Source organism: Podarcis pityusensis (assembly GCF_964106645.2).
Source record: "Podarcis pityusensis genome assembly, chromosome: 4".
NCBI classification, from domain to species: Eukaryota; Metazoa; Chordata; class Lepidosauria; order Squamata; family Lacertidae; genus Podarcis; species Podarcis pityusensis.
Genome location: NC_138027.1, coordinates 18927723 through 18955302, shown reverse-complemented (window position 1 = coordinate 18955302; position 27580 = coordinate 18927723). Strand labels below are relative to the sequence as shown.

The 27580-nt window shown below is 42.6% G+C and overlaps 1 protein-coding gene across 4 annotated transcripts in view; it reads right to left on the bottom strand.

Annotated features, from left to right (window-relative positions):
* CNTN5 (contactin 5) overlaps positions 1 to 27580 on the bottom strand; it is a 674545-nt gene that overhangs the window by 55093 nt on the left and 591872 nt on the right. For all 4 annotated transcript variants that reach the window (XM_081001824.1, XM_081001823.1, XM_081001826.1 and 1 more), the window contains 2 exons: positions 11244 to 11371; positions 9852 to 10027 (listed from right to left, as the gene is read on the bottom strand). In XM_081001824.1, the coding sequence (XP_080857950.1) occupies positions 9852 to 10027; positions 11244 to 11371 (304 nt within the window). The remainder of the gene's footprint in view (positions 1 to 9851; positions 10028 to 11243; positions 11372 to 27580) is intronic.

The following is a 27580-nucleotide window of genomic DNA, read 5'->3' as shown; positions in this document are numbered from 1 at the left end:
TGATTATTTATTATTATGTATATTCGAGTGGTGTTATGAGAAAAGCCAGTTTTAATGCTGTGAACTGAGAATGCAGTAGCATTTTTCTGTACTTGTAAGCCAAGTTGCTGAGTTCGACATCTTTCGATGCCCCATTAGAGAGTGCTGTTTAAAGCCAAGACAGGATAACTATGTCATTATCTGCTTCTTAAAAAAATTACAGAGTGGCAGATGATAAGCTTCTTAAATTGCAACCGGAGCTCTTAGAAACGTTGTGCTGTATTGACTCACAATAACACACTGTCCCTTTCAGCATTTAATAGGGAAAATTATGAGCTTGATGCTGGGGACTTTCTTACTGAATTACATCTTAATGTACACCGTACTTACAGTTTATCATTACCATCCATTGCAAAGAGGGTTTTTGTGTGTTTTAAATGTACTTTATCTCTCTCTCTCTTTATTAGTTTGCAACTCTCTGATTCACTGCCTGGAATCCCTAGAAACCTGGTTACGGAAAATGATTTTAAAACAGCATAATGACCTGAAACTTCTTTTCCCCAGGCTAAACGTGCCAGCTCTTTCAACCGTTCTTCATAGGACTTGGTGTCTAGGTTGTTCACCACCCTGCTAAACCCTTTCTGTTTTGTTTTTTTAAAATGATATTTATTAAAGTTTAAAAAAAAAGAAATTACATACATAAGAAAATAAAAAAAGGAAAAAGAAAAAATACGAAATAGAAAAAAAGATAAAAAACACTTAAAAACAAATCAATCTTTCCATGTCTTACATTTCATTTCCTTGTTTCCCTGACCTCCTCACACCTCCCTTTTTTGTATTCCAGTTCAATTAGTTAATTCAGCAATTCCTTTCCCTCTTTGTTTTTGTCTTAATCCTTTAACTTAATATATTATAACTTTGGATTCTCACCTGTTAACAATCCATTTTTACATACACCTTTATAACATTGCTGCTAAGACCAGTTAACTTCATTCTGACATCATTCTAACATTCATTAATTTTGCAGTATTTCTGTAAATAGTCTTTAAATTTCTTCCAATCTTCTTCCACAGACTCTTCTCCCTGGTCTCGGATTCTGCCAGTCATTTCCGCCAATTCCATGTAGTCCATCACCTTCATCTGCCATTCTTCCAGAGTGGGTAGATCATGTGTCTTCCAATACTTTGCAATGAGTATTCTTGCTGCTGTTGTGGCATACATAAAGAAAGTTCTGTCCTCCTTTGACACCAATTGGCCGATCATGCCCAGGAGAAAGGCCTCTGGTTTCTTCAGGAAGGTATATTTATATACCTTTTTCATTTCGTTATAGATCATCTCCCAGAAAGCCTTGATCCTTGGGCATGTCCACCAAAGGTGAAAGAATGTACCTTCAGTCTCTTTACATTTCCAACATTTATTATCGGGCAAATGATAGATTTTTGCAAGCTTGACTGGTGTCATGTACCACCTGTATATCATTTTCATAATATTCTCTCTTAAGGCATTACATGCTGTAAACTTCATACCTGTGGTCCATAACTGTTCCCAGTCAGCCATCATTATGTTATGTCCAACATCTTGTGCCCATTTAATCATAGCAGATTTCACTGTTTCATCCTGAGTATTCCATTTCAACAGCAAGTTATACATCCTTGACAAAATCTTGGTTTTGGGATCTAACAGTTCTGTTTCTAATTTTGATTTTTCCACCTGGAAGCCAGTTTTCTTGTCCAAATTGTATGCCTCCATTATCTGATAATAATGAAGCCAATCTCGCACTTTGTTTTTTAGTTTCTCAAAACTCTGCAGTTTCAATCTACCTGCTAAACCCTTTCTGGACATTCTGCAGTTTGAGGATGCACTTCTTAAAATGTTGCTGATAGTGTCATGAATCATATTACACTAGAGTTGCAGGATCTTCACACCCATATTTAGAATAATGGTTTGCCTCTTTTTGGAGGGTCCTTGATAAAATGCACCCTTCATTTAAACCGAATTCTATCACTTCCTCCTATCTCACATTTATTTTTATTTTTGCATTCTTTCTTGATAACAAAATTTACAAATAAAATTCACAATAATTCCGGTGTGTGTGTGTGTGTGTGTGTGTGTGTGTGTAATTGCTTTACATTATCATTGCACTTGTTATTCTAACATATCAGAAAGAACACCCATTTCTCCACAAATTTATTAGGCTGATTTATTGGTAAAGGTAAAGGTAAAGTGACCCAGGTCCAGTCGTGGCCGACTCTGGGGTTGCGGCGCTCATCTTGCTTTATTGGCCGAGGGCGCCGGCGTACAGGTCATGTGGCCAGCATGACTAAGCCGCTTCTGGCGAACCAGAGCAGCGCACGGAAACGTTGTTTACCTTCCCGCAGGAGCGGTACCTATTTATCTACTTGCACTGGTGTGCTTTCGAACTGCTAGGATGGCAGGAGCAGGGACTGAGCAACGGGAGCTCACCCCGTCGCGGGGACTCGAACCGCCGACCTTCTGATCGGCAAGTCCTAGGCTCTGTGGTTTAACCCACAGTGCCACCCGTGTTCCGTATACAACACACATAAAATGCTTTTTCTTTACAAATCTAGCTGAGTCCCTGGTCACTGTGATCACATGAACTGATGTTGGCTCCAACCCTGATCGTCCAGTTCCCATGTCATAGTGGGCCCTCTTTTGTTTGAACAGATTGTTTAATAATGGACTGGGGTGATTAGTTCCTCAATGGGAGGAGATGGCTGGTTAGATTTTTCTAAATCGACAACCTATATGCAGGAAGTTGTTCAAGACTGGTAACATCTATGTGGCAGAAGGGGAAGCAGTTTGCCACAGGGGGCTAAACAGAGGAATTGGCATTTTAACTGGGATGGATCAAACCTAGGGGATCTATTGCTTTTTTATGAATCTGTCGCAGGATTAGTAGTTGCACTGCCTATTTTAGGGGCTTGCTTGCTTCTAAAGTGCTCTGCTTGTATATTTGCAAACAAGCAGATAATGCAAAGAAGCTATATATCTGCAGTATTCTTTCTCATACCCAACACACCGTTTAACGATAAATAGCCCATCCGTGGAAGCTCCTACCAGCTGGAAAAATAGGATAGTGCAATCACTTTTTCATACCAGTGTTTTGAATTCAATTGTGCCTTTTAGATCTAGTATTTACAGACAATTGGCAAATTCAAACTCTGAATAAGTGCTGAAACACACAAACACTCTCTCACGCACAGGTGATACTCCACTAATAACATAACTCTTCCTTGGGTATATCAAGCCTGACAAAACTGTTGGCACTTGTCTAAGGCAATTGCACACGAGAAAAATAGAGAACAGAAATTCCCATGCTTCCATTGCAGACTTTCAGAATTTCTCAACCCAGTTAGTTCATTGCAACTCTGAAGATGTGATGAATCACTATATTTCACTTTAGCAAGGTGCCAGCTTGGGGATGCAAAGTTTGCAAGTTGTCTAGCACGACATCACTGATTAGCCATGAAATATAGGGTATTCGAGAAGATTAATGTTTTCGATATAAAACCACAGATAGTTAAAGGGTAAGACCAAAACCGGTCCACATTTCCCTTTCCCTCTGAGAATAATTTACATTTAATGCGTGCCTTGTTGTTAAAGCAAATAAAAGTATCATATATATACAGTGACTGTCTGCTTTTATTGCCTCGGTGCCTTTTAAAAAATGTAGCTGGCACTCAGAGGAGGTTCACAGTGAACAAATCCTAATGTTCTCCTCTGGAAGGCAAATGGGTATTCAGCCTACATACCTAAATGGGAGACTGATGGAAAGGGGGTGAATAATAGTTTTTCAGGTGGGGGAAGATAAGAGCAATATAACAGAATCCTTTGGAATGCACTTATTCCAACAAAATGCATCAGGAAGGATGGTTCTTAGGCAGAGAACATAGCCACAGGTGCCAACCATTCACCACTAGGGTCTGATTCCTGGCCCTACAACTTTGCTGGTAGGTCCGCTCTGCTTGGCAGGTTGCAAAATTGTATGATCCACTCTGGAACAAAAATTATGCATGCTGTTGTTTGCTTGAAATGTTTAGAAATCAGAAGACAAACAAGGGGTTCAGCTGGAGTGCCCACTGAACGTGTATGTTTCTGACCGATCCTCCTTCTGAGCGGCAAGGCCGTAGGTCATAAACTTTGCATGCGCCCCAAGTTCAACCCAGGAATTCAGTTTATTTTATTTATTAAACTTATCTTCCAACCTTCCTTCTAAAGGAGCCCAGGGCTGGGAGAGGCTTCCACCTGAAACCCTGGATATTCAGTGAAGATATTACCAAGCTAAGGGGCCACCAGGGGCGCATTGGAAGATGGCTGACAATAACATCTCTCCGACCCACACGAGGTAATTAGGAGGCTGTGATGGGAGTAAATAGCATCCCTGCCCCCCCAAGGGTGTGGGGGGGACTGCCCTTGCCTGCTGTGCCCTATACCACCCCCCGAATTTGTGGGGATGGGGGCACTAGGCAGAAAGCCCTCCTGTGGATCTCGGCGCTCCTGGACGCTGTGTGCTGGTCCAGGGGGGAGGTTACCGTGGGGCGAGGTCCAGGACCTGAGTTGAGGGTCGCCAGACAGTCCTCCTCGGGCAAAGCAGGGTCGACAGCAAGAAGCTGGGCAAGGACAGGAACTCTGGGGGAACAGGACTGGATGCTGGCCGAAACAGCTCATCAACGACGTTGCTCCCGCAACCTGGGACCGGGCTGACTGGCCTTTATCTTCTCTGAGGCCAGGGGCGGTCCCGGCCCCCAGGAGACCCGCCTCTCCTGGCCTTAAGGCGAGCACTCCTCCTGGGAGAAACCAGTTCCCTTTGCCTCTCTGCCCTGAGCCTCTGCAGTTCAGGAGAGGCTGAAGGGTTACTGGACCCAGGGGGAGACTCACCTGTAGGCACTGAGTCCTCAACCACCTCCGGAGCCAGAGTGGATTCACCTGGTGCCTGCTCCTGAGGATCCGGCACAGGTGCAGGCGCTTCAGAATCAAGGCCCTGCCCCAGTTCAGCCGGCCCTGGAGGCGGGGACTCCTGTGCAGGCTGGGATTCCTCCGGTTCAGCCTCTGAATTGGATTCTCAGGCCATCACACGCTGTCTCTGATCCGCGCCCCTAGCTGCAGTAACTTCAAAAGAAACAATTAGGAGGAAGCGAATGCACATATTTCAAGGAAGAAGGGGGAGTAAAGACTGCTAACTGAAGAGATCTCTGATAAACAAGACGGGTCGGAGGAACAAGAATAAATCATGAGAAGACACACCAAGGCTCGGTAAGGCAAAGGGACTGGATGTGGGAGGGGAAAAAACTTTCCTTTCTTTTCTCTATGTGATTAACCAAGAATCCCCCCCCACAAGTCACAAGTTAGTAATGCCATTCAAATGACTTAAGCTGTGGATTTATGACTGTGTGGAGATAATTTTCTAACCAAGCATGTTTCAAGAAGATCGTGGAAGTATAAGAGCTTTGGAATGACGCAGTAAAAAATACCGTCGCCATGTTGGCAAGTTCTGTTGGAAGACTTAAGTCTGGGAGGAGGAACAGAGCTGTTTTTATATTGTGGGTGAGACTCCTCAGAGGGACTTAAGAGCGACAGATTTGCAAGATTAATGATGGAAAGAGTGATGTTATTTATGAAAGCAATGATATATGGAAACCATCTTGATATGAGGACTGGATGAACGGAAAAATTCACACAGGATTATAATTGGTGTTTATCTGCTTAAGGAGATTATCAGCAGAGATCATAAAGGAAAAAAAGAAAAAATATACGGATAAGATGAGATTTGGAAACAGCAAGATAAGACTGGATAGAATTATGAACATTATTTGGACTGATTTGTGGATATTAACGCAGTAGCAAGAAGATGATCGGAATCCCCCTTCGGAACTTGAAATATGGGTCAACAAAAATTTAAAATTTGGCTTTGTAATTCAGAATTTATGTGATTTGATTTGATTTGATTTGATTTGATTGGTCGGTTAATAAAAATTATTTTTAAGAATAATAATTATTAAAAAAAGATATTACCAAGCTAGATGGTCTGACTTGGAAGAATGCAGCTCCCGGCATTCTGAAATATTTCAGCAAAACAAAACAAAAGCACCTCAGCCCTTGATTCTGCTCTTATTCACAGATCTTGAAAGAGAAGCCAACAGTAAAGAAGAGGAAGCACAACTGTTCTTCCATGTCCCAAAGACACCCATCCAGGTGTGTTCATGGCTCTGGCTTTGCCATGCATTGATGACACGCTCTATACTCAGTAATCATACGATTTAGCATGTTGTTCAAGCTGCCTTCTTTCTCTGTATACCTGAAGGAGCATCTCCACCCCCATTGTTCAGCCCAAACACTGAGATCCAGCTCCGAGGGTCTTCCGGCAGTTCCCTCCCTGTGAGAAGTGAAGCTAGAGGGAACCAGGCAGAGGGCCTTCTCAGTAGTGGCACCTGCCCTGTGGAACTCCCTCCCATCAGATGTCAGGGAGATAAAGAACTACAGTGGTACCTCTGGTTGCGAATGGGATCCATTTTGGAGGCCCATTCGCAACCTGAAAAGAAAGCACTCCACGTATGTGCGTGCACGGGTCATGATTCGCCGCTTCTGCGCATGCGCGTGACATCATTTTGTGCGTCTGTGCATGCGCAAGTCGCGAAACCCGGAAGTAACCCTTTCCGGTACTTCCGGGTCACCAGGGGACGCAACCTGAAAACTTGAAGCAAACGTAACATGAGGTATGACTGTACAGTGGTGCCTCGCAAGACGAAATTAATCCGTTCCGCGAGTCTCTTCATCTTGCGGTTTTTTTGTCTTGCAAAGCACGGCTATTAGCGGCTTAGCGGCTATTAGCGGCTTAGCGGCTTAGCGGCTTAGCGGCTATTAACGGCTTAGCGGCTATTAACGGCTTAGCGGCTTTAAGAAAAAGGAAACAAACTCGCAAGAACTCGCAAGACGTTTCGTCTTGCGAAGCAAGCCCATAGGGAAATTCGTCCTGCGGAACGACTCAAAAAACGGAAAACTCTTTCGTCTTGCGCATTTTTCGTCTTGCGAGGCATTCGTCTTGCGAGGTACCACTGTATCTGACTTTTAGAAGACATCTGAAGGCAGCCCTGTATAAGGAAGTTTTGATGTTTTATGCTTTACTGGGTCGGATGTTGTTGTTTTTTGTAAAACACCTAGAGTGGCTACAGCAACCCAGTAAGATGAGTGGCATATAAATACATTATTGTTATTGTTTTAACCAGCTACAGCCTGGTATATACAGGAGACCTAATGGGGCTATATTTTAAGAGTTGTTGTTTTACTCATTAGGGCAGCCAACATGGTGCCATGCAAATGTTTTGGACTACAGCTCCCTTAATTTCTGACCATTGGCTTTGCTAGCTGGGCCAATGCTGTATTAGGGCTCTTCCTACTTTACCATAGTGGCCAGGAAAGCCCTTCCCTAGACTATTTTGGTCATTTTGGAGGCCAAAACCACATGGACAGGATCTGGGCTGTGTGGGAATCAGGTTGGAAGTGCACAAGCAGGGGCAAATGAATGGAGAAGCCTTTACAGATGGATTGTGTCCATGCTCATTGGTGGGGAAGTTGTGGGCCTCTTATTGTCGTTAGCCTGCAACTCCCATCAATCGTAGCCCGCACAGCTAAGCAACTGCCATAGAAAAGCATGGTCATCAGGGAAACCATAAGTGACAATGGAAGGTGGTGTAACCTAGTCATCTAGTCCAAACTTCTGCAATTCGGGAATCTGAACATGCAGTCCCCCATCCAATTTGAAACTACACCAGACCCTGCTTAGCTTTGCAAATGTGCTAGCAGTTTTATTGCTGCACCACTAGGAGGTCATATTATAAGTTGTCTTGAAAATAATGGTCCTTTTTCACTTTCCATATCACTGGCAAAGCCGTCAGGCACCATCAGGAATCAGGATGACTCACAGCATTTATTTAGCAGGAATTCTCCAATTAAAGCATTGTGGTTTGAAAAGGAACGTTTTAGCGAGCATTGCCACATCCCATGAAAACTACTTATTTAGTGCAGCATTTTCTGACATGTGATTTTATGCATATGGACCTTGTTGCTACTGAACTTCATTTAGTCTTCCTGACATTTTAAAGTTGAATAGTTTCCACTTTTTTAAAAAAAAGTAACTGGAAAGTTAAAACTAGTAAAAAAAGAAGAAGCAAAAATGGTAGGGTACTGGTTTTCACACACGTTCAGGGCATCCATTACGCACCAGTGTTTGTCAGCCGAAGTGTCCCTGCACATCTGTCATGGACACTTGCCTGTTGCAAAGGACTCTGGGAGATTTATGAGAGTCCAGGGCACCATTAAGGCTGCTCAGAGGATGGAATCCCTCATTACTTGAGTGTACTGGACTTTCCTCCCCCTGCAGTCTCCTTGTTACCCACAGAAGCTGCTAGGTAGGGGCATCCAATGCTCTGGAGAAGATTTTGAAGGCCCACAGAAGACTCCAGTGAAGAGGAGAGGAAGGTGAAGTCCCATTGCACAAGCTGAAGTTTGTTCCACTTGCACACAGAAAACGGCATTGCAAATAACCCTGAGAGGGTGCCCTGAAGCATGCCCAACCTTCTTATTGAAGTTCCTCATTCCAATGACAAAATACAGCAATGGACCTCTTTTGAAATGGGTTCCAATCTAGGATCACTAGTTGTTACATTGAACCGATTGTAGGTGACTAGAAATGGGCCGAAACTTAGAAAAAGAATTCCTCCCCCAAATATATACTCCATATTGTAATTTTTTCCACAACAAGGAACACATTTAACAGAAAACCGATCTTCATTACAAACAACACAATTGCACACTGTGCCAGAAATTCTCTTGTTCAGGACTCCTTTCAAAGATCTAAAAGTGGTACTATCAAGATAACAGGTCCTTCCAGAATGATGCCTAGTTTGCTGGAGGTTTGCTGACTTCATTTACATAAGCGAAAAAGGACATTTACTAAGGCTGTCCATTGATTAAATAATGTCCAGTTTACAACCAGCTTTATTAATCACTCTGATTAATTTGATGAATTTAAATTATTTTAATGGCTAAAAAAATGCACAGTATTTAGCTTGCATATTAAACATTGGATAACATAACCTTTGCGATGGCGTAGAAAATTACAAAATAAATGAAATTGAATGTACTCCATCAATTGTATTTTGTCTGTAATAACTAAGACAACACAACCAGCTTTTTGTTAGCACTTCTCCTTGAACTAGTTTAAGCATACCAGGAACAAATGTTTGCTAGAAGTGTGCGCTTCATCTGCACCACACATTTAAAACACTATTATACCACTTTAAACAGTCTTGGGTTACCCTAAAGAACCCTGGAATCTGTAGTTTGTAAAGGATGCTGAGATTTTTTAGGATACCCCTATTCCCCCCACAGAGCTACAACTCCCAGGGTTCCATGGGAAGAGGGCTAGACTTATCAAACTACAGTTCCCAGAAGTTTTTTGAGGGAAGCCTCAGCTATTAAAGCGGTATAATACTGCTTTTAATGCATCATGCAGAAGAGGCTACAATTTACTTTTTTTAAAAAAGTATGGGTTTTCTCTCTCTCACTAGGCTCATGAATGTCTCACCAGTAGCTACACTGTAAAGATTCACGGCTATTTCCTTCTCGACTAAAGTAAATATTCCTATGCTTCAATTAACACAAATGAGATACTTAATTCGGTGAGCTAACATTTCTTTTTCTTTCTTTCTTTTCAAAGCCCTTGACTGTAATTACATTTCTTCCGGTCATGTCTGAAATATTTCTGTGATGAAAAGACCTCTCTCCAGCAAACCATTTTTCCATTTGATTCTCCCCCCACTTCGAAAAGAAATGGATTTTTGAAGCATGCTCACCGCCCTGATGCTTTCAAAGTGTCCTCCTTCTTTCTCAAAATCGATAGGCTGCCCATTCAGAATCCAGTGGAACATGACATCTAAGGTGGGGTCATGAATGGCTTTGCAGCTGAGGACAATGCTCTCTCCCACTGTCAGCTCGGTCCTTTTAGGAGACAGGTCTATCTTGGTAGGCTCTGAAGAGACAAAAGGGATGTGTGGCATGGTGTGCTAGGCTAGGAATATAGAAAGCTGCCTTATATTGTTGGACCAGCAGATCGGTATTATCTACACTGAGTGGCAGTGGGTTTCAGCATGCTTCTGAAAACCAGTTTCTGCAAACTGCAGGAGGGCAGAGTGCAGCTGTTCTCAGGTTCTGCTCGCAGTCTTTCCAAAGGTATCTAGTTGGCCACTGTGAGAACAGAATGCTGGACTAGATGGAACATTAGTGTAATCTTTGTCCTTGCGTTGTCTTTGTTTTTATTATGTATTTTGTGTGTGTGTGTTTGCATGTGTGTGTGTACAGTGGTACCTCGGGTTACAGACACTTCAGGTTACAGATGCATCAGGTTACAGACTCCGCTAACCCAGAAATAGTACCTCGGGTTAAGAACTTTGCTTCAGGATGAGAACAGAAATTGTGCAGCGGAGGCGGGAGGCCCCATTAGCTAAAGTGGTGCTTCAGGTTAAGAACAGTTTCAGGTTCAGAACAGACCTTCAGAACAAATTGAGTTCTTAACCAGAGGTACCACTGTATACACACACACACACACACACACACAAATACATAATAAAAACAAAGACAACTCAAGGACAAAGATTACGCTTAATGGCCCATCTATTCCAGTATTCTGTTCTCACAGTGGCCAACTAGATTATACCTTTAAATATTCTTTATTTATCAAATTTTACCACACCCTTAGATCTCAAAATGTAATTTACCCCCCCCCCCCCTAGTAATTTTACGTTTCGAGATCTAAGGGTACAGGGCGGTATAATTTGATAAATGAAGAATCTGAAAGTGGAGGAAAAGAGCTTTAAAAAAGAATGGGAAAAGTTTACGATATATTTACAAGACCATTGTAAGCAGGTTAAAACACTAGCAGGATTCTAACCACACTTGTAAACTAACGGAAAGTATGGACAGTTTGGAAGGATAAAACTTGGATAGTATTGATATGCAGTTGTAAATATTATCACTAGGACCCATGGAAGGGATGGGGATAAGTCAGGATATTAAGAGTAATCTTGATATTTGGATTTTGAATTGTTTTTTGTTGTGTGTGTGTGTGTATATATATATATTCTGAAAGTGTATCTGGGAAGAACCACCTTTATGCCGCTTTGGGGTATATTATAGGGTGGGGAGTGGTATAGAAATATAAATAAATGTAACAAACAGCCACGTCTTACCTTTAACAAACACTGAAGCAACTATTTCTGCAGAACCAAATACATTTTCGCCTCGGCATACATATCTTCCCTCATCGGATTTGGTGGAATTCAGGATTCTGAGGCTCCCATCTGGAAGAACAGTTATCCTGAAAATTATAAAAAAGGTTTTTATCCTGAAATAGCATATGCAGAATCATCTCAAATGCAGATAACTTCTGTGGAGTCATCTTTCAAATGGAATTACGGACCGTCTCCGCCATGTTTCTTAAGAATGATGAAAATGTCAATTGCGTTTGCCAGTCTTTCAAATAAGGCCAAAATAAACTCATTTTTATCCCCTTGCCTTCTGTAATACAGGAGGTCCAAACTCTCCAAAGAAGTGAAACAGTCTTTTAAAACTTAGAAGGGTAAATGTGCAAGGCTTTTTTTTTTTTTTTTTTTTGAAAACAGGATGTTTGTCTCTCAGTTTTGAAAAGTATAACTTTACCATCAAAACGATGTTTTAATACTAAGCACCAACTGTTCAACTGGAATCTAATGGTGACCTTAGCAAATCAAATCTAAAAACAGACAGTGGTACAAAGTAAAAGCAGATGGGGAAAGGAGAGGAAATTAATTGTATATAGCCAAAAGATGATTTATAGTACACTCTATGCCAGTGTAGCATGAAGATGAAAATGAGCTCTGGCTACTAATGCATATTATTTTCATTTATTATAGTTAGGCAGCACATTATCTAAATGAAGCCAGAGACACTAAAGGTAGAATTAAGCTGTATAAGAACCATGGGGTTACTCCTGAGAATTGCAGGCCCAACTGAGGTCCTGTCCCATCCCATAATATGTAGTGCAACTTATTCAGTATGCTGACTTTTATCACGTTGTGCACTTCCTTGTCTATGCCAGCATTAGCCGATGACATGGAGACAGAGATTTCACACAAGGGGTTGCTCCTCATGAGATCAAGGAACTGAACAATATGAAGCACACTACAAATACACCAGCAGAACCCATCTGATTGCTCCTGCTGTGACAAGCTGCTATGTCTGGTATCTCAGCTATGGCTGTATCTTGATTGGTGTAACCTGGCCACTGTGGTCCAGACACTGGAAACCTTGAGACTTGATTACTGCAATGTGTTCTAGGTGGGCCTGCCCTTTGGCATGCCCCAGAAGCTCCAACGGGTGCAAAATGCAGTGGCTTAACTGTTGATGGGGGCAGATGGCTGACCACATGGGACACCTCTGGTGCCAAAGGCAAACATTGGAAGAGAAACAAGTTTTTGCTGAGCATTACAGAAGAACGTATACAAAAGGATTTACATTGGCAATGAATTTATTATTGATGCCAGAAATAGCCATAGTTGGAGTCCCTCCTCGCATGCACAGCAATAAAAGAATATTATAAAAATTTACACACACACACACACACACACCCCCTACATTATTTTGTAAGCTCTTTTGTAATCTGGAGCAGTTAAAACAAGAAATATAATTTAGGAATTCTGTTTATTTTAATTCCCAGTGCCTTCCAAAGCTTTGATAATTTAAAACATTTCCTATTGTCCCAAATATTTTTTGTGTTTGTACTTGATTTTCTTGTAACTTGAACCCACTGGTTCCAGAGCAGGAGAAAACAAGCTTGCTCCATCTTCTATGTGGCAGCCCTTTAGATATTTGAAGATGGCTATCATATCTCCTCTCAGTCTCCTCTTTTCTAGGCTAAACATACCCAACTCCCTCAACCACTCCTTTTAAGGCTTGGTTTCCAGACCCTTGGTCATCCTTCTCTGCATACGTTCCAGCTTATCAATATTCTCCTTAAATTGTGGTGCCCAGAACTGGACACGATACTCCAGGTGTGATCTGACCAAGGCAAAATAGAGCAGTACTATTACTTTGCTTGATGTGGACATTGTACTTCTGTTGATACAGTCTGGAAGAGCACTGGCTTTTTTTGCTGCTGCATCACACTGTTGACTCACATTAAGCTTGTGGTTTACTAAGACCCCTAGATCATTTCCACATGTGCTGCTGGCAAGCCAGATGTCCCCCCTTCTTATATTTGTGCAGCTGCTTAATTCTTGACTAAGAGCAGAACCTTACATTTGTCCCTATTGAAATATATGAGACACCATTATCAAAGAAGCCCACCCTCCAGTCATCACCCACCTAATTGTAGAAGAGAGACTGTAACATTCAGGCAGTGGCTTGTGGGAGAAGATGATTCTTTAGATTACCTGGCAGGTAATCATTATGTCATCCGCATATAATGAAATTTCCCACTCTGTCCCTCCTAACCCTTTAGTGGATTGATCACCTCCGATGAAGAATTAGGAGCTGTTTTCTTATAAAAACAAAACCTGTCCTGAAACCTGCCACATCAAAGGAATATACTCTATGACCCTACAGAAGAAAAAATAAATTACAGCTTTGTTGTTGGGTGCAGTTCCCGAGATTTATTGGGTGGAGAAAGTCTCGTTGTCATGAAAAATGTGCAACCATTAACTTGGGATGTGAACACGGTCCCCGTTCTAAGCAATTCCACAGATAGGGTAGATAGGTGTCAGAGAAAATCTGGGGGCATGGAAAGGTCAGGCAGGCTGCACGCTGCATGTTGCATGTGGAAGTTGAAGGATGGATTGCAAGAGTACTAACTGCTGACAACCGAGTCCATTCCATCTAATCACGTTGCATACGTTTCCTTGTTGGGCTCCATTACTGTGCATTACAGTAATCTAACCTCAGGGTTATGAAAGCATGACCGACTGCTGCCAGGCTCAGAACTGTTGCAGGATTGAAGCAGAAACCCATAGCTCAATGGAAGAAGACATGCTTTGCATGCGTAAGATGCTATGTTCAGTCTCCATTTAAATAATCTCAGGGACAGGGCTGAATGCCTCTGCAGAAAGCCTCCGGGAGCCATTGCCTGCCACGGCAGACAGCACTGAGCTGGATAAAACGATGGCTCAACTCAGTGGTTGCAATTACTTGTGTCTGGACGGGAAAAAACCTAGGTGAGCCTTGGTCTCATACACTCCTCCCCCAGTGCGGGCTTGAGGCGTCCAGAAATCTTTGCTTTCATCATTTATTAGCCAGACAGACTGCAGTTAATCTAAACTATGGTTTGTTTGGCACAAGCCAACGTCAAGTCATGGGTTATGAATGTGACTCATTTATGCAAAGTGTAGTTAAGATTAATGACAGTTTAGGGTGCTGACATAACATAAACTGTGGTTAATTGAAATTTTTAAAAATGTAAGTTTCCAGTCTTGGAGGACAAGTGAGTCCTTGCCTGGAGTTTCCATAGACCAGCGGGGTTGAACTTTTCATACCAAGTGGGCTGCAAGAGTACTTCGACACTGATCCTGCCTTGCTGTGCTGGAGGGTGAGAGCCTGGCCAAAAATTGATGTCATCCCCCAGCCCTCATGCTGCCTTCCAAAGCCAGATAAGTGAGGCTTTGGGAAGGAGGCATGAGGCTCTGGCTGGGACCTAGAGCCCTCCCACTTTATTCCTAAAGCTGAGAAAGCGCTAACTAGGCTCTGGGAAGGAGGCTGGGGGACTCTAGGACAATGTCAGCTTATCTAGCTTTGGGAAGGCAGTGCAAGAGTTGCAAAGGGAGGCATCAAATGTTGCTGAGGGCCACCAAAAAAGGTATCAAGGCTGAATGTGGCCCTCAGGCCACATGTTGTACTTCCCTGCCTTAGACCATACCCAGAAACATAGATTTGTGGCATAGTAAATATGCTATATCAATCCCTGCTATATCTGGCTGAAAGGATTAGATGAATAGTCTAAGGAAGCTTTGCCATGTTTCTTGATACACCATTACTTTAGAAAACAATGTTGAGAGCCAGTATGGTTCAATGAAACTGCTACCTGCCCCCATCAATTATTAGATAACAATTCCCATCATCTCTTACCATTGGCTTTAGTGGCTGAGGATGACAGGAGGTATAGACCATCAACACTGTAAGGCTACAGCTTCCCTATCCTTGTTTGGATATGGGAGATCAAAGTCTATATCTCCACATTGCCTTGGGCAAGCCATCGTGTCTCAGCCTAACCCACCTTACAGGTTATCATCAGAAGAAGGGAGATAGATCCAGTCATTCCTCCCATTTGGAAAAAGAGCAGGGTTGCAGTGCAGCAACTGCACAAATGAAATTAACAAAGGAAGAAATGACAAAGACCTCTATGATTCCATGGGCAATTGACCTAGGACACAACATAGATATGGCCTCTTCGGAGAAATTGTGGAAAAACAATGAAATTCTTGGCATGCTATACTCTAAAAGAGAATCTACAAAAGATGATATATAGATGGTACCTCATCCCTAGTAAACTTGTAAAAATGTATAAAAAGGGAACCAATTTATGTTGGAAATGCGAAGAGATTGAAGAGACATGTATACACATGAGGTGGGGTTGTAAGAAAGCCAAAGGGTATTGGGAGATGATATACTCAGAACTAAAAAAAAGATGTTAAGGGTCATATTTACCAAGAAACCAAAGATGTTTTTATTGAGTATAGTAGAGGGGGAAATACCCAAGAAAGTGCTTAGTCTTTTCCTCTATCCAATAACAGTGGCCAGAATAATTTCTGCCCAAAGGTGGAAGGACAAAAATAGTCCTGCAAAAATGGACTGGCAGAATAAGCTAATAGACTATGTGGAGTTAGCAATGTTGACTGCAAAGATAAGAAATCAGGATGAGTCAGATATAAAAGAAGAATTGGAATATTTAAAGAAATATAACAATCAGATAAACTTCCAAGTGGGATTAGATATATGAGCAGCAGATAAAATAAGCAGAAGAGGGGTGGTAATTAAGGAGATGCAGCTTAACAAGGACTAAAAAAGACCCCATGGAGGGAGGCGTGAGGAAGTGTAAGATAAACGGTGACAATTGTATAACTGATGTATTAAGATATGTAAAATGCATAAATATATAAAATAACAAATGGAAAATGTGGAGAAAGGAACGTTTACAACATCCATTGCAAAGCTACCCCCCAATATTAGATTTACTTATTTGCTATATTCTGACATGCAGGAAACTGCCAAAAACTATATGTACAGTATCTATTGCTTTTCTACAGTAATACAGAAGAAGTAATTTGTTTCCTGCTTTTTCCCTGTCAAAAAAAAATGTGCCAAGTTTACTTGCTGTTCAATAAAATATTAGGAAAAGCAACACCACATGTATTTGATTCAGAGAAAAGGATTGGATTACACAGATCAGTGGTTTCATCAACCTTGCTTTTTATCATATGATTTTGTTGTCAGCTGTAATAATAGTGCGAAAATGGAGAAATCAGCTGTTTTTCTCGTGAGGATGTATGTTTTTTTTTAAAAAATAGAGAATGTATTTACACTGAAAGTATGTGACATTTGGATGGCTCATCCACCAACTGTTCCTGTTTGCTCACAACTATATGGAAAGGCTGGTAGGGTGGAGGCAGGTCTAGCAGAGAGTCCCATAAAGGGAATTTGCCTGTATCTGGACAGGAATAATAATAATAATAATAATAATAATAATAATAATAATAATTTTATACCCCACCCATCTGGCTGGGTTTCCCCAGCCACTCTGGACGGCTTCCAACAAAATATTAAAATACAGTAGTCCGTCAAACATTAAAAGCTTCCCTGCACAGGGCTGCCTTCAGATGTCTTCTAAAAGGCAGACAATTGTTTATTTCCTTGACGTCTGATGGGAGGGCGTTTCACAGGGTGGGTACCACTACCGAGAAGGCCCTCTGCCTGGTTCCCTGTAACTTGGCTTCTTGCAGCAAGGGAACTGCCAGAAGGCCCTTGGAGCTGGATCTCAGTGTCCTGGCAGAAAGATGGGGGAGGAGACGCTCTTTCAGGTATATTGGGCTGAGGCCGTTTAGGACAGAATCAGGAAATAAATATGTAGCAGTGAAAACAGTATTCTCCCAAGTTTAAGCAGCCTATCTCTGCTGCAGCTGCTGCAGTGGTGGTGCAGTCATTCGTCTGAGTACCACATTCAGAATGCCTCACTCTGAGGAAGGATCTCCCTGGGCCCTTCCACATGGCAAGGCACTGAAGAGAGGGTATAGGGGGTGGAAAAAACTCTCAGCTCCCTGGGTGGGTGAAAGGTGACCAGAAGTGCTGGCAGCACTAGCAGAACTGGTAGCCTCTGCCCAGTCCTCCTCACTCCTGTGTCGGCCGCCTGGCATAATAGTCTCATTCCACCTCATGATTGTGCAATTTGGGGACTCAATCCTTATTCCTCCTCTTTAGCCAAGGGACGAGGGCAATCTAGCTGTGACTGAAGCATAGACTGACGTGGAGCAGTGGATTTGGCTCTCGGTTGGAACATTTCAGCCACTAGTCTCCCCCTATGCTCTACCTGTATATCTGTAAAAAAAAACAAAAAAACCCTCAAATATTAGAAAACACCCTAAGCCTCCAGAAACGGTCTTCTAAGGGAAACTGAACCTCTGCAACTTCTCAGTCCTTGGAGAATTGGAGTGAGCATAATGCTACAAGGGCAAGGCCAAAAACCAACAGCAACACAGATGCCAGATTTCGATTTGCATCTTCAGTCTCTAAATGGGACAGTAAGAGGGGGTTTTTCCCCAAGTAAAAGAGTCTTTAAATAAAGTGGGAGCACTGGAGGAAAGTCTCCCACAGTGGTACAGGATGTTGGAACGCAAACTATACTGGCAGCCCAGAGCAAGGTGGGATTAAGATGGTTAAGAATTTCCGCAAGAGGACATTAAGTGCAGGATGCCTAAGAGACAGTCATGGAGAGAAACTTCATGTAGAACATGCTTTCTCAAAGAAAGAAAGCTTCCGGATTTATTTTTCAGACTGCCAAGCCTTGCTCGTGGTGGTACCAACTAATGTGACTGTATATATCTAAAATGTTTTCAGATGAAAGGTCTATACAGTGCTATCTTTCTATAAAAAGAGGTGCTGGAACTCATCACGAAAGCCTCCCTTATTTTCTTATAATGGCCCCCTGAGAAGGGTCGGAACCCACCTCTGGCAAGTTCCAGCTGAAAAAAAAGCCCTGGGTTTATAGAAGATTCTGTTTCTGTTCACTGCAAACTATGCCTCAGACATAACTTGGTGAACCACACTGCATTTTAGTCATTCAGGTCACAATCCAAAGGCATTTACTTGTGAGTTAACCCAGCTGAGCACAGTGCAACTTCCACTTCCATGGAAACACACATTGGACTGTGCTGTTAAGTGTTAACATGGGACGAGGGTGGTGCCATGGTCTAAACCACTGAGCCTCTTGGGCTTCCTCATTGGAAGGTCAGCATTTCAAATGTGCTCAATGGGGTGAGCTCCCTTTACCAGCTCCTGCCAACCTAGCAGTTCGAAAGCACACCAGTGCAAGTAGATAAATAGGTACTGCTGCAGCAGGAAGGTAAACGGCGTTTCTGTAAGCTCTGGTTTCCGTCACGGTGTCCTGTTGCGCCAGAAGCAGTTTAGTCATGCTGGCCACATGACCCGGAAAGCTGCCTGTGGACAAACGCCGGCTCCCTCAGCCAGAAAATAGAGATGAGCATCGCAACCCCATAGTCACCTTTGACTGGACTTAAGTGTCCAGGGGTCCTTTACCTTTTACCTAATTGTTAAATGCATGCATACTTTTTTTTAAAAAAGAAAAACACAACAACCTTGAATCTCATAGTTTCTTAGAAGAGAAGCTGAAATGATAATGTGGGATTCATGTAGAACAACTTTTTTTTTAAAAGAAGAGTAACAGATGATAAAAAGCTTTGCATCAATCCAGAATTAGCAAGTAGGCTAAAGGGGGAAAGTAGCTTAAATAGTTCAGTTTCCTATTTCCTACTTTTCTCAGTTGACATCATCACTGCGGGTATGAAATTGGTTTGTGCTGCATGCTGGCGAGGGGGCTTTTGAGATGCAAAGCAGGTTGGGAAGTTGCATTGACTCATTTACCCTGTGGCCTTTCGCAGTGTTCTGATCTGAGCAATCTGTCATTTCACATTAGCCCAGATACGGAACCTGTCAATATTCTTTAATGTAGATTATGCAGAAGGAAGACAAGTATTTGTAAATAGTTGGGACCTTTATTTCTCCTTGAGCGCCTTGTGAGTTCTCGAGCTCTGTTTTTCATAATAGACTTCTAAGCCTCTAAGTCTGAGAGGAGCTAGGGGCGAGTTATTGCGTTGCTGAAAGTTCTTGGGCAAACAGGATACTGACTCAACCCTATATGAAACCTTTGAGAGTCTCACTCCTTATTGAAATTTGTTATTTTTAATATTGTCCATCTAATTTAAAGGTACTCGATTGTGGTTAAATCCCAGAGCTCAAAACGAAATTGGATCTCTCACTCAGCTGATTTCCCCCTTTGTATTTAAAATGGATTATCTCCAAATGCTTGAGTGCAGTGCCGTTAAGGTGATTGGAAAGCTAAGAGTAAAATACCAAGGCTCAAGCCATTCCCAGCTTTCAGCCAAACAGAGGGTTGTGCTTGTGCTAAAAGGGTTGGGTTCCATATCACTAGCTTTAAATCCATGCAGAAAACACAGGACATATGAGCCACTACCAGTTTTTAAACAGCTATATATAAGGACTCTGAAATGAGTACTAAAGCTCTTACACTGCTTGCTACTAAAGCACAGGTGGTTGTGGTCACCTTGCAGCAAATGGCACAATCGTGACACCTGTGGGCATGGGTGCTATAAGGAGGAGAAGGGGCCGAGCCCCCCCCCCAATTTTTAAGGAGGAGGCCAGGTCCTTCAATATTCTGCGGACTGCGGTGGGCCACATTGGGCTTTCTCATGGCCATGACAAGCCCCATCGGGCCTCCTCCCACCAATGGCATCACACGTGTGCAGAGGGTGGAACCCAATGCGTGTGGCTCTGGGTAGAGTAGGAAGGTCCAAGGCTCTTGCTGTGGCAGAAAATGGGAACCTCTGGCCCTCCAGATTCTGCTGGACTACAACTCCAGCATTGTCATTGGTGAGAAAGGATGATAGATAGAGTCAAACAACATCTCAAGGGCCACAGGTTCTTCATCTCTTGAACCATTTTTCCACACCATTCCATGTTTGGTGGAATAAAGACCAAGGCAGGGGGCTCTGAGGTGTGAGCCCAGGGCACCACACCACCCTCCACTGCTAACTTTCATGCCGTAAACATGTGGTGATCCCCAGGTTAATCACTCCATGTTCAGGCCATGCAACCAGCAGAGGTATTGGTGAAGGTAATGGTGGTGAGCAATCGTCAGTGGGAACAGTCAACATGATGTTTGTAAAATGCAAGCCCAGCCCACAGATCAGTATGTTGCTCTTGAGAGGGTATGTATGGGAAATATGCAATGGTAGCTTGTAATGTTCCTTCAGAGGACCCCACCAAGAGCAGGCAACCTCCTTTCCATCCACTTATCTGGGTCTTATCTGGATTGAGCTTGAATATGCAAATCCCCAGATAGTTTACGTAAAACACAGTAAGATAATTTTAAAAAGAAAAATAAACATCCAAAAAACAAACAAACAAACAAAGACATCAGTGAAACAGTGAATTTAGGAGTACTGCAAATATGGTTTCATGGGAGCATGCAACAGTGAGCAGTTTTGGAACCAAACTAAATCCGGAATCTAAATTCTGCTCTGGTATCCATTTCTATTAATTTTACAACAAGCTCTATAACATGTACATTTAGAAGTGGATGGGATATTTAATATTTATTTCCCTTGAAATCAATTTCCAGGATTATTCATTAGATTTGGAGAACAATAGATCTCAGACCAAATACTCATTATCCTTCCCCCGTTGTAAATCTCTTTTTTGGGTTCATGAATGACAGAAGAAGAAAATTAAGTCCTTCTCAGAAAACTCTATGAAAAACAACAGTGCATTCTGAGGATGTTGCAACAACAGCCTCTCCCACTGCACGCCCAATAGCTAAGTAAGAAAAGGAAACATTTTAGCTGGTTTTAAAGATTCAATTAGGTTCTTGAATATTAAAAAGACGTTAGACTAAACTAGCCCCCTGTTCACACTATGCAAATATCAAAGGGCCAAAATGGAAATGGAAATCTGCCTTCTAGATATTGGATATGACTTTAGTTAAGTGGTAGAGCAACTGCTTTGCATGCATCCCCAGCATCTCCAGGGAGGGCAGAGAGAGAGCCCTGTCTGAAATTCTGGATAGCCACTGCCAGTCAACATAGATTATACTGAGCTAGATAGACCAATGGTCAAATATACAATGACAGGCAGAAGTTCTCCAAGGTTTCAGACAGGGGTCCTTCCCACCCTTACCTGGAGATGCTAAGGATCGAACCTGGAACGTTTGGCAATCAAGCCACATGCTCAACCACTGAGCTATAACCCTTCCCCAATAGAAGCATATGAATATCAGTAGACTGGGTACCACTTGCTGGGGAATAAAGGTGTCAAAATAGTGTTATCATTGTGTTCTTCTTGTGAGAAACAGGATGCTGTGGGAAACAGGATACTGGACCTTTGGTTTTATCCAACAGAGCTCATAAGAAGGGCCTTGCTGGATGAGGCCAAAGGCCCATCTAGTCCAACATCGTATTCTCACGTAGCACAACCAGTTGCCTAGGGGATGCCCATAAACAATACCTGAAGGCATACTCCGCAAGTGACCCGGAAAAACCAGGACAGCCTACTTTTCCTGCGAGAGCATGGTGGCCATTTTTGGGTGCTGTGATATTGCCTAATTTCATGCCAAGATCTCACCACCCAAGCCTATTTGGGGGCCACGATCTCATGTGGTGCCCCAAAGCACACGGTTTTGGATGGCATGAGTGTATGGCCCTGAAAAAGCATGTCTTTAGGGCTCCATGATCTCACATGGCTAACGTGACTTGCACAGGAGCCCGGACAGGAACACACGTATGCCAGTTTTGGGATTCAGTATGTTGGAGGGTATGTGAATGCAACAGCTCTCCTCATACCTTGTTCTTATGCAAGTTGGTTCTTAAGAGCTTCATGTGGTGTCATTTGGCATACCCCATTTAGTTCTATGGAGGTTTGCACCTGAAGATTGGGCCCAAAGTGTCATAAATCTGAAGGTCAAACTCTGCCTCAAGTGCTATATCATTGACCTTGAGTGAGACATAATGAACGGGGGAATTATTTCCATACTTCTGTGAAGCACAACAAATTTTAATTCCAGTGAATGCGGTGAGAGTCTTGTTAACACTAAGGTTGCTAATTGACTATTTACAGGGAAAGTTTCTCTGTGCTTGGGGCAATGATTGCAGAGCTAAATCATCTTTATTATTAAAGTGAGCCTTGTAATATTGTCTGTTCAGATGGAACCTACTTCTTTGCATGGGTCCTTGATTTAAAGAAACACTATTGGAATATTAACTACTGCGAACCTACTCTGATGATTGTCTCAATATTCCTTTTGTTGGAAGGTTGCATTTAATTTAAAGCTTTCCTGTGATTTTATACAGGTATATAAACTTTCCCCCATGTTTGCCAATTTATATGCTTTGAATTGTTAAGTAGCATGGCTAATGTTAACTTGAGATGGGTGAGCCTGTTGGAACTTGTAATTTTATCACTATTTACCAAAAGTCGTTATATAATCTTGGCCGAACATTCACCATTTTTCTGAGATCCTTTAACTATATTAGATTTTTATTGTAGTTTCAAAAAAAGTAGTTTCAAACTTCTACAGGTGGCTAGCTAGTGTGCTGGCCTCTCAACACCACACCATCTCCCCCCTCTGGGTGACAACAACTTGGCTCCACATCAGAACAATAACAGATATGGCCCGTTCCTAGCATTCTCACCAAAAGGAGAGATCAGTATGTATGTGTATGAAGTAGACTGGAAAAAAGTGCTTTTGACTAGTGATGATGGATAATTCCCTTGGAAATGGGAGGGGAAACAGCTACAATTTCCATGTTTGCCAAGGACAGGAACAAAAATCACCTCCTAAGCAAATATGAGCGGCATTCACTATCTTTCTTCTTTTCTTTTTTTGTCCATAAATAATCACATAATTTTCTGCATTGCTTTTGGCATTTCCCTTCCACTGAAATGCACTGAAATAATCAACAATGATTTGTGCTAGTTTGGGCCGTTGTGGATGGGGAGACGAATAATGTAGAGTTTAGTGGAAGCCTTACTGTAGCAGAATGGAAACAGCGCCGATTGTGACAAACACAGAATGAGATAGAAATTGCTGCCTCCTTGCATCCTTGTTCCCTTATTGTGGTAATTGTGGTAATTGCCCCCCTAAAAGCCCTACCCCTGACATAACCCCCAGAAGGGCAACTAGCTGGTCATATACTTATATAAGAGAGGAACAGTGTGACTTGCTGCAGAAGAGACAGCTTGGGGGTGGGTGGGTTGGGCCTTCTTAGTGAGTCTTAAAATGCTAATTTCTTTAATATGGTTTAGGGAAATGGCTCTAATATTTAAACTAATGGTTAGTAGCAGAGGTGGCTAGTGCCCACCCTACCACTGAGACTGGTAAGGCAGAAGGTAGGCAAACCAACAGTACTGTTATTTTTATTTTATTTATATACCGCTCAACATGCCAAAATGGTACTAAGTGGTACAATGGCATCTAAGTGGTAGAGCCAAAGAGGCAGAGCCATTTCCTGGCAGGAAGGAAGGCAATTGGGGGCTGGTTGAAGTCAGACTGAAGTCACTGGGGCAGTGGTTAAAGGTGCCATTGGTTAAAGGTAAAGGTAAAGGGACCCCTGACCATTAGGTCCAGTCGTGGACTACTCTGGGGTTGTGGCACTCATCTCGCTTTACTGGCCGAGGGAGCCGGCGTACAGCTTCCGGGTCATGTGGCCAGCAGGACTAAGCCGCTTCTGGCGAACCAGAGCAGTGCACGGAAACGCTGTTTACCTTCCCGCTGGAGCGGTACCTATTTATTTACTTGCACTTTGACATGCTTTCGAACCGCTAGGTTGGCAGGAGCAGGGACCGAACAACGGGAGCTCACCCCGTCGCGGGGATTTGAACCGCCGACCTTCTGATCGGCAAGTCCTAGGCTCTGTGGTTTAACCCACAGCGCCACCCTAACAACCACTTCAGCACGTTTTCCCAGGATCGCACCTTCTGCATGTGAAGTAGTTACTCTGCTACTGACCCACAGCCACTCCCTGTGTTTTACTTTGTGTGCAATACTTTGTACTTCAAATATTTATTTATAGTGGAGAACACGGCTAACATGATAAATGAATAAATCAAATGGATCCTGAAAGCATCAATACGAGCTATTTTTATCTTCTCTTGTTTCTGCCATTGCTGATTTTGCCCAGTTTCCAAATCGACCCCCAAAACACTTGCTGCTGCATGCAGACACTTGATATTCAAACCACAAGTTAATAATCAGACAGATAGTTTCTCCAATGTTTAATATTTTATGAGTGGGCTATAAATAACTACTTGAAATTATATTGCAAAATCACCAGCTTACTCGTGTTTCCTGTAATGTCCAGTTTGACCTTGGTTATTTAGATACCTGGAGAAAGGAGGGGTGGTGGGGGCGGAAAACTAAGCTGTCAATCACATGGAGATGCCACTTTGCTTGCTGCTACAGAAAAGACAGTAGTGTCTTGTCAAAAGCAAGAAATAAAAGGTAAAATAAAAAGGGGATTAGGCCAATAATATACTAGAATCTCATTAAACCCTTGACTCTAGTTTTTGCTCTGTCGAGTTCATTTAGAATTCTGGGAATAGAATTGAGTTATCATGTGCTATGATTGGCAAAATGGGCAAAGGAACATCTATCTCTTTTTGCTAACGCTACAAGATGAATTATGGGTCTGCAACTGGGAAGAGGCAGTTAAAAAGACAGTCGTGTCCTTTCCGGAGAACTTTATTACTGTTAATATTAGGGGGTGAAAAGGGCATTAGTTCCTACCGGCACGTTATCTATTGATTAGGAAATGTCTGGACCTTGCAAGCTACGGTTTACCATGCAGGGGCTCTGGCTCTGTAGCTATAACTTCAGAAGTTCTGACGGTGAGTCTTAATGACAAGTTACCCTGGAAAGTGATTTCCTCTTGTTAAACGTGACATATCCTGCAGCAACATCCCCGGGTACAAAAGCGCAGAGGTGAAATTGCACCGGTACAAAACGTTATGGATGAAAGTCCTTCAAAAGTTCAGGGTAGGGCTCCAAGGGAAAAATAAATAAATTGCACAATACAATTTTCTAAAAAGGCAGAGGGAGCTTGCAGAACCGAATTTCCGTGGTAATAAACAAACAAACAAACAAACAAACAAACAAACAAACAAACAAATGCATTAAAAGAAATACATTCAGTGCTGTCAGATTGCTAACAGAAAACTCCTTGCAACCCCTTGAGGTTTTGAAAACTGGTTCAGAACCCTTTGATGCTGCCCCCCTCCCTTGTGAGCAAATGGAGCACTGTTCTTGGGCACCCACTACCCTCTCTGCCTTCTTACTTACAAGCAGTTGGGTGGATATCTGTCCTGGATGCTTTAGCTGAGTTTCCTGCATTGCAGGGGGTTGGACTAGATGACCCTTGGGATCCCTTACGACTCTACCCTTCTATGATTCTATAGTCCAGTGGGTGACCCTGGCATTCAGTTTCCTCCTCCTCCTCAGTGTTGCCTTTATGGGGACAAAACTAGAATTAGTTGTCCTGTCTAAATATATAAAAAAATATAAAAAATTGTCCAGTAGCACCTTAGAGACCAACTAGGTTTGTTCTTGGTACAGTGGTACCTCAGGTTAAGAACTTAATTCGTTCTGGAGGTCTGTTTTTAACCTGAAACTGTTCTTAACCTGAGGTACCACTTTAGCTAATGGGACCTCCCGCTGCTGCCGCACGATTTCTGTTCTCATCCTGACGCAAAGTTCTTAACCCGAGGTACTATTTTTGGGTTAGCGGAGTCAGTAACCTGAAGCGTCTGTAACCTGAGGTACCACTGTATAAGCTTTCGTGTGCATACACACTTCTTCAGGTATCTGAAGATATTCTTGAGGCAAGCAAGCCATGCTTGGCTTGATGGGAAATGAGATTATGAAGACAGATCAGAGATTATTCATGTACGCCACAGTTGCAGTGAGGACTTTGTTGGCGCAAAAATGGAAATCACAAGAAACCCCTACTATTGCGGAGTGGCAGATGACGATGATGGATTTTGCTGAGTTAGCCAAACTGACTTGCAGGATCTGAGACCAGGATGATCAGAAATTTCAGAAAGACTGGAGTAAATTTATTGTCTACTTAAATGATAACTGTAAAAACTTGAAGACACTAGCAGGACTGAAGTAAATCCTACAATGTAGATAAATTGTAAAGAGTTAGAATGCGCGATTGGATTTGATATGGGATACCAGTTGAAGGGAAGGAGGGAAGTCGTAAGCTTGGCGGAGCAAAAAAAGGTTTGTATGTTGATTAATAAGTTTTGTGGGAAAGTGTGTGGAAAATAATAAAAATTTATAAAGAAGAAGAAGAAGAAGAAGAAGAAGAAGAAGAAGAAGAAGAAGAAGAAGAAGAGGAAGATATTCTTCAGATATTCTTCAGGTATCTGAAGAAGTGTGCATGCACACGAAAGCTTATACCAAGAACAAACTTAATTGGTCTTTAAGGTGCTACTGGACAATTTTTTAATTTTTTAATTTATATTTCGACTGCATCAGACCAACACGGCTACTTGCCCTGTCTGACATGGGCTCTAGCGCCACCTACTGTTGAGCTCCCTGCTTTCCATCCTACCAGTCCAGTGAGCATCAACCACCACTGTCTCTTCCTATGTTCCATTCAGTGGAAACTAGACAAAAGCTCAGGGGGGCTTCAAGAGGCATGTCTCCACCCCAAGGCGGAGGCAGTCTGGGGGTTCCAAAAGCTGCTGGGCAAGATGATCTGGGGAGACAAGAAGGCAAAGGTGGGTGAGAGGGCTTGTGAGAGGGAGGAGACCACTGGTTTTCTCTCCCCTGAAGAACCAGATGCGTCTCCAAGCCACTGCCTGTTGTTTTGCCTTCCAGAAGAGGTGCTGATCTTCAGACATCAGACTTGCTGTCTTATGGAAAGTGTCAAGAGATCTTGCTTAGACTTTGGTTCTGTTCTTAAAACTTTGGTTCAGCAGAAACTTATACTCCTGCGTAAGATCTGGGATCACAAGAAAGCAGATCTCTCTCTCTCTCTCTCTCTCTCTCTCAGTTACGTGGTACCTCGGGTAAAGAACTTAATTCATTCTGGAGGTCCGTTCTTAACCTGAAACTTTTCTTAACCTGAGATAACACTTTAACTAATGGGGCCTCCCGCTGCTGCCGCACCACTACCGCACAATTTCTGTTCTCATCCTAAAGCAAAGTTCTTAACGCGAGGTACTATTTCTGGGTTAGCGGAGTCTGTAACCT